At 41.3% G+C, this 13,945-nt stretch overlaps 1 protein-coding gene across 2 annotated transcripts in view; it reads left to right on the top strand.

Annotated features, from left to right (window-relative positions):
- Nucleotides 1–13,945, top strand: part of SV2C (synaptic vesicle glycoprotein 2C) — a 271,512-nt gene that overhangs the window by 209,165 nt on the left and 48,402 nt on the right. For both annotated transcript variants that reach the window (XM_023729500.1, XM_004374485.2), the window contains 2 exons: nucleotides 7,551–7,684; nucleotides 8,335–8,424. In XM_023729500.1, coding sequence (XP_023585268.1) covers nucleotides 7,551–7,684; nucleotides 8,335–8,424 — 224 coding nt within the window. The remainder of the gene's footprint in view (nucleotides 1–7,550; nucleotides 7,685–8,334; nucleotides 8,425–13,945) is intronic.

The raw sequence follows: 13,945 nt of genomic DNA, 5'->3' as shown, positions 1-13,945 counted from the left end.
CTTGCTGTAGTACTCTAATTGAAGTCCTTCCTTGCATGGAATTTGCATTATCTATAGATAAATCCCATCGAATGACATTTTAATGAATATTTTAACATAGTCCAAAGGACAATTAGAACCATCGCCCATGCAAGAATCTTTTTTTTTTTTTTAAGACCAAAAAGGCATGATGCCAACATAAAGGACTCGTTTAAGAGAATCCATTTTGCTAAGTGCAGATAAGTATCCTAAAGCAACAACTTACTTTCCCAGTTGAATGTGGCTTGGCTTCACCTTCCTGTCCTTCACTCCATGTCATATGGTTTGTGGTTTGGGCTTTGTGGAGCTCTCACACTCAAATCTAAGCCATCTTGGAGTGGAGCTGGGGAGGGGTCCTGAGAATTCATGGCTGGGTAGTGATGGTGGTCAGGGCTTTGCTCCTTCGTTCCTTCATTCATTTTTAATCCAGAGAGTTGTATTTTACTTTATGGTTTTTGTTTTTGGTTTTTTTGTTTTGTTTTGTTTTGTTTTGTTTTGCTTATAGGAACAGAAATTTATTGTCTCACAGTTATGGAGGCTAGCAGCCATGTTCTGAGAGAGAATCTGTTCCATGGTTCTCTCTTAGCTTCTGGTGATGGCTGGCAACCCTTGCCGTTTCTTGGCTTGTAGATGCATCTTCATGTGGCCATTTTCCCTCTGTGTCTCTTCTCCTGTTTTATAAGAATACCGCTATGGTTGGATTAGGACTCACCCTACTCCTATATGGTATGACTTCATGTTAACTGATAGTATCTTCAGAGACCCTGTTTCCAAACAAGATCACTTTCACAGGTACCGGGGTAGAACTTCAACCTTATTTTTTGGCGGGGGGACACAGTTCAATCCATAGAATCTATTGTACTGATGTTTCTTGGTAAGCCATGTAAGTAGGTTCAGAAGTAAGCAAGATAGAATTTTTTAAATTATGTTGATTGTTCCATTCTTCAAACTTCTTTCTCCTTGGTTTTTGGAGTGCCACTCTGTCCTAGTTTTTCTTTCACTGTTCTGGATCCTCATTCCTCCTCTATGGTTTTGGTATTTTAGTTTTACAAAGCATCTGAAGGGCTGTTTCTCACTGTGCCTACCCCGCTTCAGGCCACAGTATACATCCATCAGTCTGTGACCCCCCATTGGGCTCATCCAAGAGGAGAATAACATTGAAATCCCTTTCCAGGGCTCCCTCTTTCTCACCAGAAGGTTCTAATCTAGTGGGAAAGGGGTGGAGATCGGGCTGTGTACAGCCCTGATCTCATCTACTTCTTAAGTATTGATTTTAATTGTATCTCTAACTTTGACTTTCGGAACGTAAGAATTTGCCCTCTTTATTCATGGGCCCAAATCAGAAAAGAAACTTGGCTGGGACTCTTGAGAGAAGACTCCCTGGCACAGCAGGAGGGAATGATTTAGAGTGATGGAACTGTCCTATATCCTGATGATGTTAGTGATTACATGATTCTGGACATTTGTCAAACTCACAGGGCTGTACAACTTTAAAAAAAAACTGTATATAAGTTACAGATTTAATTTTAAAACTAAATCAAGGTTGTTTTGCTATTTAAAGTAAATTAAAAAAAAAAATTTGAAAGAAAGCCTGGGTATCTACTGCCTTGCAGTGATTTTGCACATGCTCGTGTGTACACATAAACACACGGTTTGTGTATATCCATCTTTGTATTCATTCAGCAAACACCTAAAGAGTACTTCCTATGGGCCAGGACTTGCTGTATATACTGGGAATATATTGGTAAGTAAGAAAAGCAGAATTTCTGCTGTCATGGGGTCGGAGGAGGTGGGGGTGGGGAGAAAGATAATAACATGTAAACAGATAAATGAGTAGGACAGTTTTAGATAGTGATAAGTGCTGTGAAGACAGTAATAACAGCCCTAGGTACCAGAGGGAGTACAAACGATTAACATGCTTGCTACTAACCAAAAAGTTAGAGGTTCGAACCAAGACGTTAGAGGTTCAAGTCCACCCAGAGGTGTCTCAAAGAAGGGGCTGGCGATCTACTTCCAAAAAATCAGCCATTGAAAATCCTATGGTGCACAGTTCTATTCTGACACACATAGGGTTGCCATAAGTCAGAATTGACTCAACAGCAACTGATTTTTTTTTTTTTTTTTTAGGCACTAGAGAGTGGAATTTAGTATTTGGGCCTCTGAAGAGATAACCTTAAACTGAATCCTAGAAGGTGTAAAGGAGACAGCCATGCATACAAATACTCAGGCAGCAGTCCAGGCAGGAAGATATCAAATGAAAAGACCCAAAGAGGAACTCACTGAGGACTAGATATCCTGAAAAAACCTCTCACTTCAGAACTCATTAAAAAAAAAATAAAAACTGGCTAAAATACAACAAACATCCTTTCAAAAGCATGGCTGGGCTTTCAAGGAAATAAGGCAAAGCCCCTAAAATGGAATTGAACTTCGTATGTTCAGAGATCTGGAAGCAGGTCAGTGGAACTGGACCAAATGAACAAGGGGACCAGTAGAAGCGAAGCAGATGGGCTCAGATATATAAGTAGAAATCAGTTTATGTAAGCCTTGGAGGCTATGCTAAGACCCTTGGATTTTATTCCAGATGTATTGGGAACTCTTGGAGGCTTTCAAGCAACATAGTGAAGTACCCTTATGGACATTTTAAAAGGATAACTCTGGCTTCTGTGGGGTGGTGGGCTGTGGAGAACTGAGGAAGGCAGGGGCACCAGCTAGGAGGTGTTGCAGAAAGTCACAGGAGTGATGATGCTGGCTGGAACCTGTGTGGTGCTGTGGAGATGGGGAGAAGTGGATGGCATTGAGGTATGTTTTAGAGATGGGACTTTCGGATGAGTTGGGCATTGAGACTAGAGAGGGAAAAACAAGAATCAGGGACGAAGTCTTGGTTTATGGCTTGAACGTCCAGGTGGCTGTCATTGTGTTGGAGCCCTGGTGGCACAGTGGGTAAGCATTCGGCTGCTAACCAAAAGGTCAGCAGTTCAAATCCGCCAGCCACTCCCTGGAAACTCTATGGGGCAGTTCTACTCTGTCCTTATAGGGTTGCTATGAGTCCAAATCGACTCAACAGCAATGGATTTGGTTACAGGGGCATTGTGTCATTTCCTGAACAGGGAAGATAGAGGGAGAAGCAAGAGTTTTCACTGGTAACAGGGCAGAGAATCAAAAGTTCTGTTTTGGACACAGTAGCTTTGAGATGCCCATTAGGCATCTCCATGAAGATGTAAGTAAGCAGATAGAGATGTTTCTGGAGCTCTGGGAGAAGACAAGACATCCTTCAAGTCAACGCCATATGTAGATGGTACTTAAAGTCATGGAAGTATATGAGTTCACCTAGGAGGAACCTGTAGACAGAAAAGAGGACTGATGACCAAGGCTTGGATTGTGCCAACTTTTGAGTCAAAGGAGGAGGCAGCTAAGGAAACTGAAGGAAAGCCAGTGAAGTAGGAAGAAAGCTATTGTGTGTGGTGATGGCAAGGCCAAGAGAAATAAAGGAGTTTTTCCAAAAGGAGGGAATGGTCAACTATATGGACTGATTTAGAGAGTTCAAGTGAGATGGTAGAGAAGTGACCATTAGATTTGGCAAGAGGGTGACCTTGACTAGCGGCGTTTCTGTGGAGTTACGGAGACAGAGCCAATTTGAATAGTAGGTGTGAAAGTGGAGACAGTTGCTATAGACCATTCTTTTTACAAGTTTTGCTGTGAAGGGGAACAGAGGAATAGCTGGAGAGGCATGTTGGGTCAAGGCAGGGTTTTTTCCAGTAAAGTGAGAGAAAATGATGATGGGGTTGGAAAGGAAGGATAGGTAATTATAGGATCTGTATCCTTGAGAGAAAGAATGGGATCTAGAGTCCAAGTGGAAAGGTTGGCCTTCAGTAAGAGCATGGACAGTTTACACATTGTAACTGCAGGGAAGGCAGAGATGGGGACAAGTTTTAGGAACGAGAAAATGGAAGAGTGAAGTTCTCTGTGTTTATTGCTCAAAAAAATAGGAGGTGGGATCAAGTGCAAGGAGGAGGTGGTCTGTTGGTGATTTAAAGAGAGACAAAAAAGAAAATAGTCTTGAAGACAGAGGGGAAAATCATATTTCAAATAAATGTAAAGAGATATGGGTAGAGGACACACCCTTCATATATAGAGGGAGACAGTGTGTGCATGTGCATACACACATACACACACACCAAGCAAGGGACCAGAAGTTAGACTCTACAGCTAACCAAATAGAGAAGGACCTAAACAGCAACAGATATCCTAAACTTTAGCTGTTGGACAAAAGAATCTATACCTGAAGAAACTCTACATTCTAAACTGAGCAGACCTGGACTCTTCTGTGTTTAGATTGTATTTGTAGTCCAATTTCCTCTATAGGCTGGGACTGCTAAACTGCAATCACATTGCCATCAGTCTCTCAACCCACTGATGAGATGTTCAGGAAGAGTGAAGGGCAGCATTCCTAAGACAGCTGTCAAGAGGGAGCCCTGAAATCTTTGGAAAGGCACCTGGAAATCCTCTCCAAGGCATCTGAACAAAAGCAGGAGCCTAAGGTTGCATAGAGAAGCGCTAAAATTCTCCAACCTAATTTATATCAATCAAGTTAGTGATAGTACAAAGAGAAGTGTATTAGTTTCTTACTGCTGCTATAACAAATTGCCACAAATTAGTGGCTTAAACAACACAAATTTATTCTCTTATAGTTCTGGAGTTCAAACCCACTGCCGTTGAGTCGATTCAGAATCATAGCGACCCTATAGGACAGAATAGAGCTATCCTATAGGGTTTCCAAGGCTGGAATCTTTATGGAAGCAGACTGCCACATCTTTCTCCCACAGAGCAGCTACTGGGTTCAAACTGGCAACCTTTTGGTTAGCAACCAAGCACTTTAGCCATTGCATCACCAGGACTCCTTTTCTGGAGATCAGAAGTCTAAAGTATGTTGGTAAGGCTGTGTTCCTTCTGGAGACTAGGGAGAATACATTTCCTTGCCTTTTCCAGCATCTAGAGGCTGCCCACATTCCTTGTTTCATGGCCTCTTCCTCCCTCTTCAAAGCCAGCAGCATAGCGTCCTCAAATCTCTCTCCTCTCTGATCTCTGGTTCCATTCTCACATCTCCTCTCACTCTGACTCTCCTGCCTCCCTCTTTCCCTTATAAAGGCCTTTGTGATTACTTTGCGCCAATCCAGATAATTGGTATAATCTCCCTTACCTCAAGATTCTTAGCTTAAGCACATCTTCAAAGTCTTTTTGCCATGTACGTTGTCATATTCACAGGTTCTGGGGATTAGAATGTGGACATATTAAGGAGAAAGGGCATTGTTCTGCTACCACAAGGAGTGTCCTACTCTATCCACTGCAGTGTGACTTTCTCCTTGGTTGACTACTTCATCCTATTTTAGTTTGTAAAACTGCACCTTCCGAACTAATTTATTTGAACAGAAACACCAGACACCTTCCCCTCTCTTGTCTTTCCTCTTTCTCCCTGTACTTTAGGTCTTACCCAGTTGGTGATTATGGAATGTGCTGTGGTCTGACACTTAAAATGTTGCATTTGCTTAGCTTAGCCAACTAAGGCTTTTATTTTTTACCCATTTCTTAATAAGATTGAAAGCCTTTGAAAAAGAAGTTCTTTTTGCAAGCTCTAAGATCGAGTGTGAAGTGAACGAGGTATGTTTTCTTTGTTCCGTCATAGGATTTCTTCTACTTTTTAGCTGTTTGAGACTTTTGAACTTTGGCTACATAAAACATTGAGATTAACCATCCCTTCCTAAAGTTTTCGTTATAGTTAATTTTGTGATCCACATAATCCTCATATATTAAATGTCCATAACATTTTCATTAATCTAAGATTGATATTGCATGTCATTGATATATACATCATTTGTAAACAAATCCTGTGTGTTTTAAGTGTGAGTGAGTGTATGTGCATGCACTTGAGATGGTGTGTCAGTGTAGAAGATTCTGCCCTGAATCCTGGTGGAGAAAATTCTGATATGTAACTTCAGCTCTGTGGCCTAAAGGAAGTTATGTTACCTCCATAGGTGACCTAACAGAATCTCAGTTGGCTCGTGTGTAAACAATGAATAATTATACTACTCTCCATGGGGATGAGATTTAGACTACCTAACTTTTGTTCCTAAAAAGCCCTATAAATTAAAATTTCATCCCACATAATTCATGTGTGCTTCTATAAATCTCCTCTGTGTTTTCAGTTAGATTTGATATGCCTCATTATTTCTCGTTTAGAACCATGTTTGAATTTTGCATTCTACCATTTTATATTCATTCAAATAGGGACCTTCTTTCAGTTCTTGAAGGGATTTCTCTTTGGATTCCAATATGCTTGTTTTTATTATAATGAAAGTACTGTATGGAAATTTAAAACCCTCTTGGTCTGTTGTATGTGTATGTGGAGAGATATAACAACTGTCAATTCTTAATAATTTTATTGGTCAGGGAACTGGTCAGGAAACTGATGACACCCTCCAAAGACGTCATTGAAAAGTATTAATAAAGGAACTATTTACAAAGAATGAGGCATAGAATGTTCCGTGGTAGAATTCTTGCCTTCCTTGTGGGAGACCTAGGTTCTATTTCTGGCTAATGCACCTCATGCGCAGCCACTCATCTGTCAGTGGAGGCTTGTGTGTTGCTATAATGCCAAACAGGTTTCAGTGGATCTTCCAGACTGAGATGGACAAGGAAGAAAGGCCTGGCAATCTACTTACGGAAGTCAGCCAATGAAAACTGTAACTGATCAAGAGGATGGCACAGGACCAGGCAGCGTTTTATTCTGTTGTGCATAGGGTCACTATGAGTCATGGGCCAACTTAACAACAACAACATTTACAAAGATGTGGGAAAGGTTAAGAGAAACCAATGAGGTATGAAAAAGCAACTTGGAGTTAGTGGCAGGAGGCCATCCCATACCCTCCTATGCCTCCAAAGGCAGGAGAAGGGCAGGGTTGCCAGAACCTGACAAGAGCTGTGACTGTAGGAGAAAATCCAGGGGGTGAACATAGCCACTGCCAAACCTCTGTCCAACCAGGGGGAAGGGAGAAGGGAGGCAAAGGAAATGAAGCATGTCTCCCCCTCCTCCCACCCTTTGTTCTCCCACCCGTGCTTCCTTTATTCAAAACCAGTTGGAAGCCAGTGAGCAAGGGAGCCCAGTTGACACAGTCCAAGAGGTCGGTTTCCTGGCACACAGCCACGTTGAGAAAAGTGGAGAACGATGTGGAGGAACAAACAGAAGATGACCTATTAGAAAAAAGTACTATCCCAAATTAATTTGTCTTTGACTTTGGAATTTGGTTGTACATAAACACACATGCACCCTGGTACTCAGGCCCTGATCTCTTTGGTTTCAAGCACCTTTCTTCTCAGTTCTGCTATTAGTGGTCTCAAAGTTGAGCTGGTCACTGTGGCTGATGCCCAGGTCAGCTCATTCCTCTGTGGATAGGGAGATGGTGACTGTGGAGACCTCATTTCCCAGTAGGCAGTCTCAGAGGAGCTCTCTCTCTCACTCTTCCCCCTTCCTTTTCCAGGATGGAGCTTCAGCATGGGGTCGGCCTACCAGTTCCACAGCTGGCGTGTGTTTGTGATTGTCTGCGCACTCCCCTGTGTCTCCGCCATGGTGGCCCTCACATTCATGCCTGAAAGTCCACGGTTCTTGTTGGAGGTAACGCTTGTCATTACAAATACCCAAGTAACCCATATACATTGGAAAGACTTCTTTGTTAATTCTAGGAAAGTATGTTTGCCTCTTTGGGAAGTATAATTTCCTTCCTATTATTGGAGCCCTGGTGGTGCAGTGGTTAAGAGTTTGGCTGCTAACCAAATGGTCGGCAGTTCGAATCCACCAGCCCCTCCTTGGAAACCCTATGAGGCAGTTCTGCTCTGTCCTGTAGGGTCGCTATGAGTGAGAATCGACTTGACGGCAACGGGTTTGGTTTTGGATGGAACTATGCAAGGTTGGGTTTCATGGAGACATGCTTTAAACAATCAACACACGAACAAGCTGACTCATGGCCAAAAAGCACTAATGTTCCTCCCTAAGCAAGTAACTTTTCACTCAATGAGGTACACATGGATTATTGTTTTATAAATGAATTTTTACCATCCAAAAGTGCTATTTCTTGTAGACACATCAATTAAACTGATAATTTACTCAATGATATCCAGCTAGACTGCTTGTTCCAGTGGGACCTACCTAAACACATTTGCACAATTACATTCAGTTTGACCTGACAATACAAGATGGTTATTGGAAAATCAGGGAATGTAAGTGTATTTCTTCTTAGCACTTCATTGTCTACTCATATTTCTTAGGTTGGAAAACACGATGAAGCTTGGATGATTCTGAAGTTAATTCATGACACAAACATGAGAGCACGGGGTCAGCCTGAGAAAGTCTTCACGGTGAGTACTGCCCCTCAGTGAATCCTCAACATCAGGGTCAGCAAACTTTTTCTGAAAAGGGCTAGATAATAAATAGTTTAAGTTTTGCACACCATGTAGTTGTAGTCTCTGTTGCAACTACTCAACTCTGCCATTGTAGCACAAAAGCAGCAAAAGACAATGCATAAATGCATGGACATGGCTGTGTTGCAATAAAACTTTATTTAAAGAAACAGGCAGGGGGCCAGATTTGGCTCACAGGCTATAATTTGTCAACCTCTGCCTATGCCTATCTAGGATAACACAACGTAAGTGATGGAGTGAAGGTGGAGAGGCCACATTTTAATCTCAGACTTATTCTCTGATTCCTAGCTTCAGTACCTGGGGGCAGGAGGCCATCTGTGTAGGAATCATGGGCTGATTCTTTTCCACTTGCTATAAAAAGGGATCTGGGCCTCTTTCAGGCCATCTCTTCTGCTCTGCCAGGCCTATTGCTCTTGCTTTGGCCATTCACTGAAACTTATTTCCACATGCTGCTCAGCCAGGGAGTTCAGAGTGCTCTAAAGGTCTCCTAGATAGAGCATCATGGTTGAAAACCTATGCCTCAGTGTCAAATATATCTGGGTTCAAAACCTAGCTACACTACCTACTTACTGTGTCACTTGAACAAGTCACATCAAGGTTCTGAGCTTCAGTTTCCTATCTACGAAGTAGTTATAATTACACCTAACTGATAGAGTTTTGGAGAAGATCAAATGAGAAAATATATATAAAGCATTAGCATAATATCTGGCATGCTGTACTCCATAACCAGCAGCTATTAATATATACGCACATGTGTGCACATACATATGGGTATGTGCGTATATGTGTATTGGGAGAGGGGGAGTCAGAAGATAGAGATAATATTATACAGTTGTGCTCTGTGGTACCACCCTGGGAACCCATGGCTTTCTAGTCTTGCCTTTCTCCAGGCATCTCCAGGTTTCTTACCACATCAGATATCCCAGGTATTATAGGCTTTCACTTGGTTTGCTGGATGATCCAGTATGAGTTCTTGTTGAAGCCCTAAATGAGAGATGCCAGCTTAGCATTATGCCATGTGTTAGGAGAAAGCCTTGAGTCTGGGCTTCATAGAGAATTATAAGCCAAACTAAGCCTAGTAAAAAACCTCTCCTTAATAAAATTATGTAAGCATATAGAAGTCTAGTAAATCCCTAAAAATAAATTCCCTCCAATTTTAAAGCAGACAATTTATTCACATATGAAGGAAATAGAAAGATATTCTCATAAATGGAAGAGCTCAGAAAAATACCACCCATGTATCTGTCTTGAAAAAGTAACTTGATATATTCAAACCAAGATGAAACAAAATTAAGAACTCAAGAAACAAGTTAAACATATGGATTTCTATGTAATGGTTTTAATATGATAACATCAAATGTGTATTTTGGAGCCCTATCATTGGGTGCGTAAAGATTTATTATGATTATGTCCTCCTGGTGTACTGACCCTTTAATCATTATATAGTGTCCTTCCTTATCCTTTGTGGTGGATTTTACTTTAAAGTCTGTTTTGTCACAGACTAATATTGCCACTCCTGCTCTTTTTTGAGTGTTGTTTGCTTGATATATTTTCTTCCATCCTTTTGAGTTCTGGTTTGTTTGTGTCTTTAAGTCTCAGGTGTGTCTCTTGTAGGCAGCATATTGACGGATTGTGTTTTTTTATCCATTCTGCCACTCTCTTTCTGTATTGGTGCATTTAGTCTGTTTACATTCAGTGTTATTATTGATAGGTTTGCGTTTAGTGCTGTCATTTCGATGCATTTTTGTGTGTGTGTTGTTGACAGTTTCTTTGTTCCACTTAATTTTCTGTGCTGAGTCGTTTTTCTTTATGTATTTTCTTTTCATCTTCTTCATTGTAGTTGATTTTGTATTTGCTGAGTCTTTCTATTTTTCTTGTTTTTTCTTTTGATGTGTAGGATTATTAGTTTCCTTTGTGGTTACATTAATATTTACCCCTATTTCTCTAAGTTTAAACCAGTCTTTTTATTTCTTTATATCGCCTTGACTTCCTCTCCATGTGAAAGATCTGTGACTACATTTTTTTGTCCCAGTTTTTTGTTTAATGTTGTCATCTTTTACATATTAACATCTCTGTTTCCGTATTTGCAATGTTTTAGCTTTTATTTATTTTTGTGACTTCCCTATCTGGGTTGATAGTTGGTTGCTCCGTCCTGTGTTCTAGTCTTTGGTTGTTATCTGATGTTATTGATTTTCTAACTGGAGGATTCCCTTTAGTATATCTTGTAATTTTGGTTTGGTTTTTGTAAATTCCCTAAACTTCTGTTTATCTGGAAATGTCCTAATTTCACCGTTGTGTTTGAGACACAGTCTTGCTGGATATATAATTCTTGGCTGGCAATTTTTTTCCTTCAAGGCTTTATATATGTCATCCCATTGCCTTCTTGCCTTCATGGTTTCTGCTGAGTAGTCTGAGCTTAGTCTTATTGACTCTCCTTTGTAGATAAGATGACTTTTCGTTTATCCCTAGCTGCTCTTAAAATTCTCTCTTTATCTTTGGTTTTGGCAGGTTTGATTATAATATGTCTTGGTGACTTTCTTTTGGGATCTACCTTATGTGGGGTTTGATGAGCATCTTGGATAGATATCTTCTCATCTTTCATGATATCAGGGAAGTTTTCTGCCAACAAATCTTGAACAACTCTCTCTGTATTTTCTGTTATCCACCCCTCTGTTCTGGTACTCCAATCACTCATAGGTTATTCCTCTTGATAGAGTCCCACATAATTCTTAGAGTTTCTTCATTTTTTTAAATCCATTTATCTGATTTTCCCTCAAATAAGTTGATGTCAAGTGCTTTATCTTCAATCTCACTAATTCTGACTTCTGTTGCCTCAGTTCTGCTCCTGTGACTTTCTACTGAGTTGTCTAATTCTGAAATGTTATTGTTAATCTTCTGGATATTTGTTTGGTGTCTCTCTATGGATTCTTGCAGCCTATTAAGTTTGTCATTATGCTCTTCTCTAATCTTCTTAAGTTCCTCTGTTGCTTTGCCTCTGTGTTCCTTGGCTTAATCTGCATTTTGCCTGATCTCCTACTTGATATCTTGAAGAGTTCTGTGTATTAATCTTTTGTATTCTACCTCTGGTAATTCCAATAAGTTCTCTTCCTCCAGAAGATTTCTTGATTCTTTGTTTTGGGAGCTTGCTGAAGCCATCATGGTTTGCCTCTTTACATGATTTGATATTGACTGTTGTCCCTGAGCCATCAGTAGGTTATTATATTTGTTTATTTCATCTTTGCTTACTGTGTCCTAGCTTCTTGTTTTGTTTTGATATGCCCAAATAGACTGCTTGTGTGAGCTATTTTGATTATTGGCACCTTTGAAGCTCTAACGTCCTGTCACCAGGTGAGTAGAGCTGTTACTAGGTATATGAGCCCAGGAGTCTGTTTACTTTTCCTGTATGGATTCAGCTTAGGTGTCCAGGTAGTCAGTCACTGAGTGTGTGATGGAAGCTCTCACCTACAGTCCTAGACAGGCAGGGGTGATTGGTGCAGGCACAGGTGTCTGTCTGCCATAGGGGGTCACACTCTGAGCAAGGCAGAGGGCCAATGGCTGCCCCTGAGTGTCTAGGAGGAAAGTGTGTCCTTGTTCCCTAGAGTGCGTAGGTGGGTGGGTTTTGCAGCCGGACTATGAGCACACAATGCTGTTGGCTGTAAGGACTGGGAGGCACCACTTATTCTTGGACCCCTGTCATGGGTGGCTAGGTGGCATAGGTGGAGCCACCAATCCTCAAGCCCCTGATGTGGGTAGGTGAGGACCTTGCTAAATGGTCAGAGCCGTGTCAAATATCATGAACCTGCCACTTCACCATACAGGTGATACAGTTGAAGTTAGGCTTCAGGTATATACCCTGTTGTACTGTGGTAATGAGGGCCTGCACTGTTGAAATTGTCCCACACAGGTCTATGCAGGGGTGAAAGACATTTAAAGTCCATGGACCCCTTATGCCTGTGCCTAGGCAAAGGAGCTGTGCCTACCCAGTGTTCCCAGCTTAGCAGGGGAGCTGGCAGATTATTTCTTTCCTGTTTGTTAATTTGTTCCCTCTCCAAGGCTGGGAGAATGGCTCAGGGCACGTGATGCGTCCTATTTCCAGCCCCAGGGACTTGATGATCACTGAAGCCGGCCCAGGATCTGTAAATGGGAGAGAAGTTTTTCCAAAGGGGGTGTTTTTTGATCCATGCAGTAGGTTAGACACATGTACTTATCTTTTGCCAATTGAGCGCCACTTTTCACTCGTGCTGGAGGCCTGGGTAGACTCTTTGCCGCTTGGTCTCTCCCAGCGTGGAAAACATCTCCTGAGCGCCACTGTTGCCTCACCACACATGCAAACCGATCTGGCCTGAAGGGTGCCAGCTCCCGCCAGGTCAGATCTGGCAACTTCTTGCTGCTTCCAAACCATCTCTCCCTCCCTGTGTCACTCAATCTGATTCCTCAACTTTGCCTTTGATGTTCAGGGCTCCTAGATTGTCGTATATAATCAATTCACTTGTTTTTTTGGGTCTTTGTTGGAAGAGGGACCTCGGGAAGCGTCTGACTACTCCACCATCTTGGCCTCTGATAACATCTAATGTGAATATCAAATATCTTTTTTAAAAATATTGTCTTTTTCTTTTTTTACATTCTAACAATTTTATGTACCTAAAAGCCACAAAAGTTGGGGGTAGCAGGAACATTCAGAGGGAAGAAAGTGTGGTAAGTTCCCCTTATAAAAATAAAGGATTTTGAAAAAACTTAAAAATATCCAAACCCAAACCAAATCCACTGCTGTGGAGTTGATTCCAACTCCTAGCAACCCTATAGGGCAGAGTAAAACTGCCCTATAGTGTTTTCAAGGCTGTAAGTCTTTACAGAAGCAAACTTCACATCTTTCTGCTGCAGAGCAGCTGGTAGGTTCAAACCGCCAACATTTTGTTCAGCAGCCAAGCACTTTAACTACTGTGCTACCAGGGCTCCTACTTAAAAGTAACCACTAATGAAATTATAGATTGGATATATAATTTTCAAAAACATTGAAGACCAAAAAAAAAGAAGACTGCAGTTTACTTATAAGGAGACAGGAAATAAAGGAAATTTTAAGAACTACAACCCTTAAAACAGGTGAAGAGAAGAAATAACAATTTATTAAATACTGCAAATGGTATAAATACTCCTATTAAAAGACAAGGAGCCTTGGTGGCACAGTGGTTAAGAGCTTGGCTGCTAACCAAAAAGTCAGCAGTTCGAATCCACCAACCACTCCTTGGAAGACCTATAGGGGCAGTTCTACTCTGTCCTATAGGGTCTCTGTGAGTCAGAATCAACTCAACAGCAAAGGGTTTGGTTTGATTTGGCTTATTAAAAGACAAAATTTATCATATTGAGGGTGAAGGGTGAGACAGTACACAATACAGGGGAAACTAGCACAACTTGTACAAGGAAAGGTCATGGAAGCTCCATAGACACATCCAAACTCCCT

The sequence above is a fragment of the Trichechus manatus genome, unplaced genomic scaffold (genome assembly GCF_000243295.1).
Source record: "Trichechus manatus latirostris isolate Lorelei unplaced genomic scaffold, TriManLat1.0 scaffold00029, whole genome shotgun sequence".
Taxonomy (NCBI): Eukaryota; Metazoa; Chordata; class Mammalia; order Sirenia; family Trichechidae; genus Trichechus; species Trichechus manatus.
Note: the sequence above shows the minus strand (reverse complement) of the source record. Positions and strands in the feature narration are given on the sequence as shown.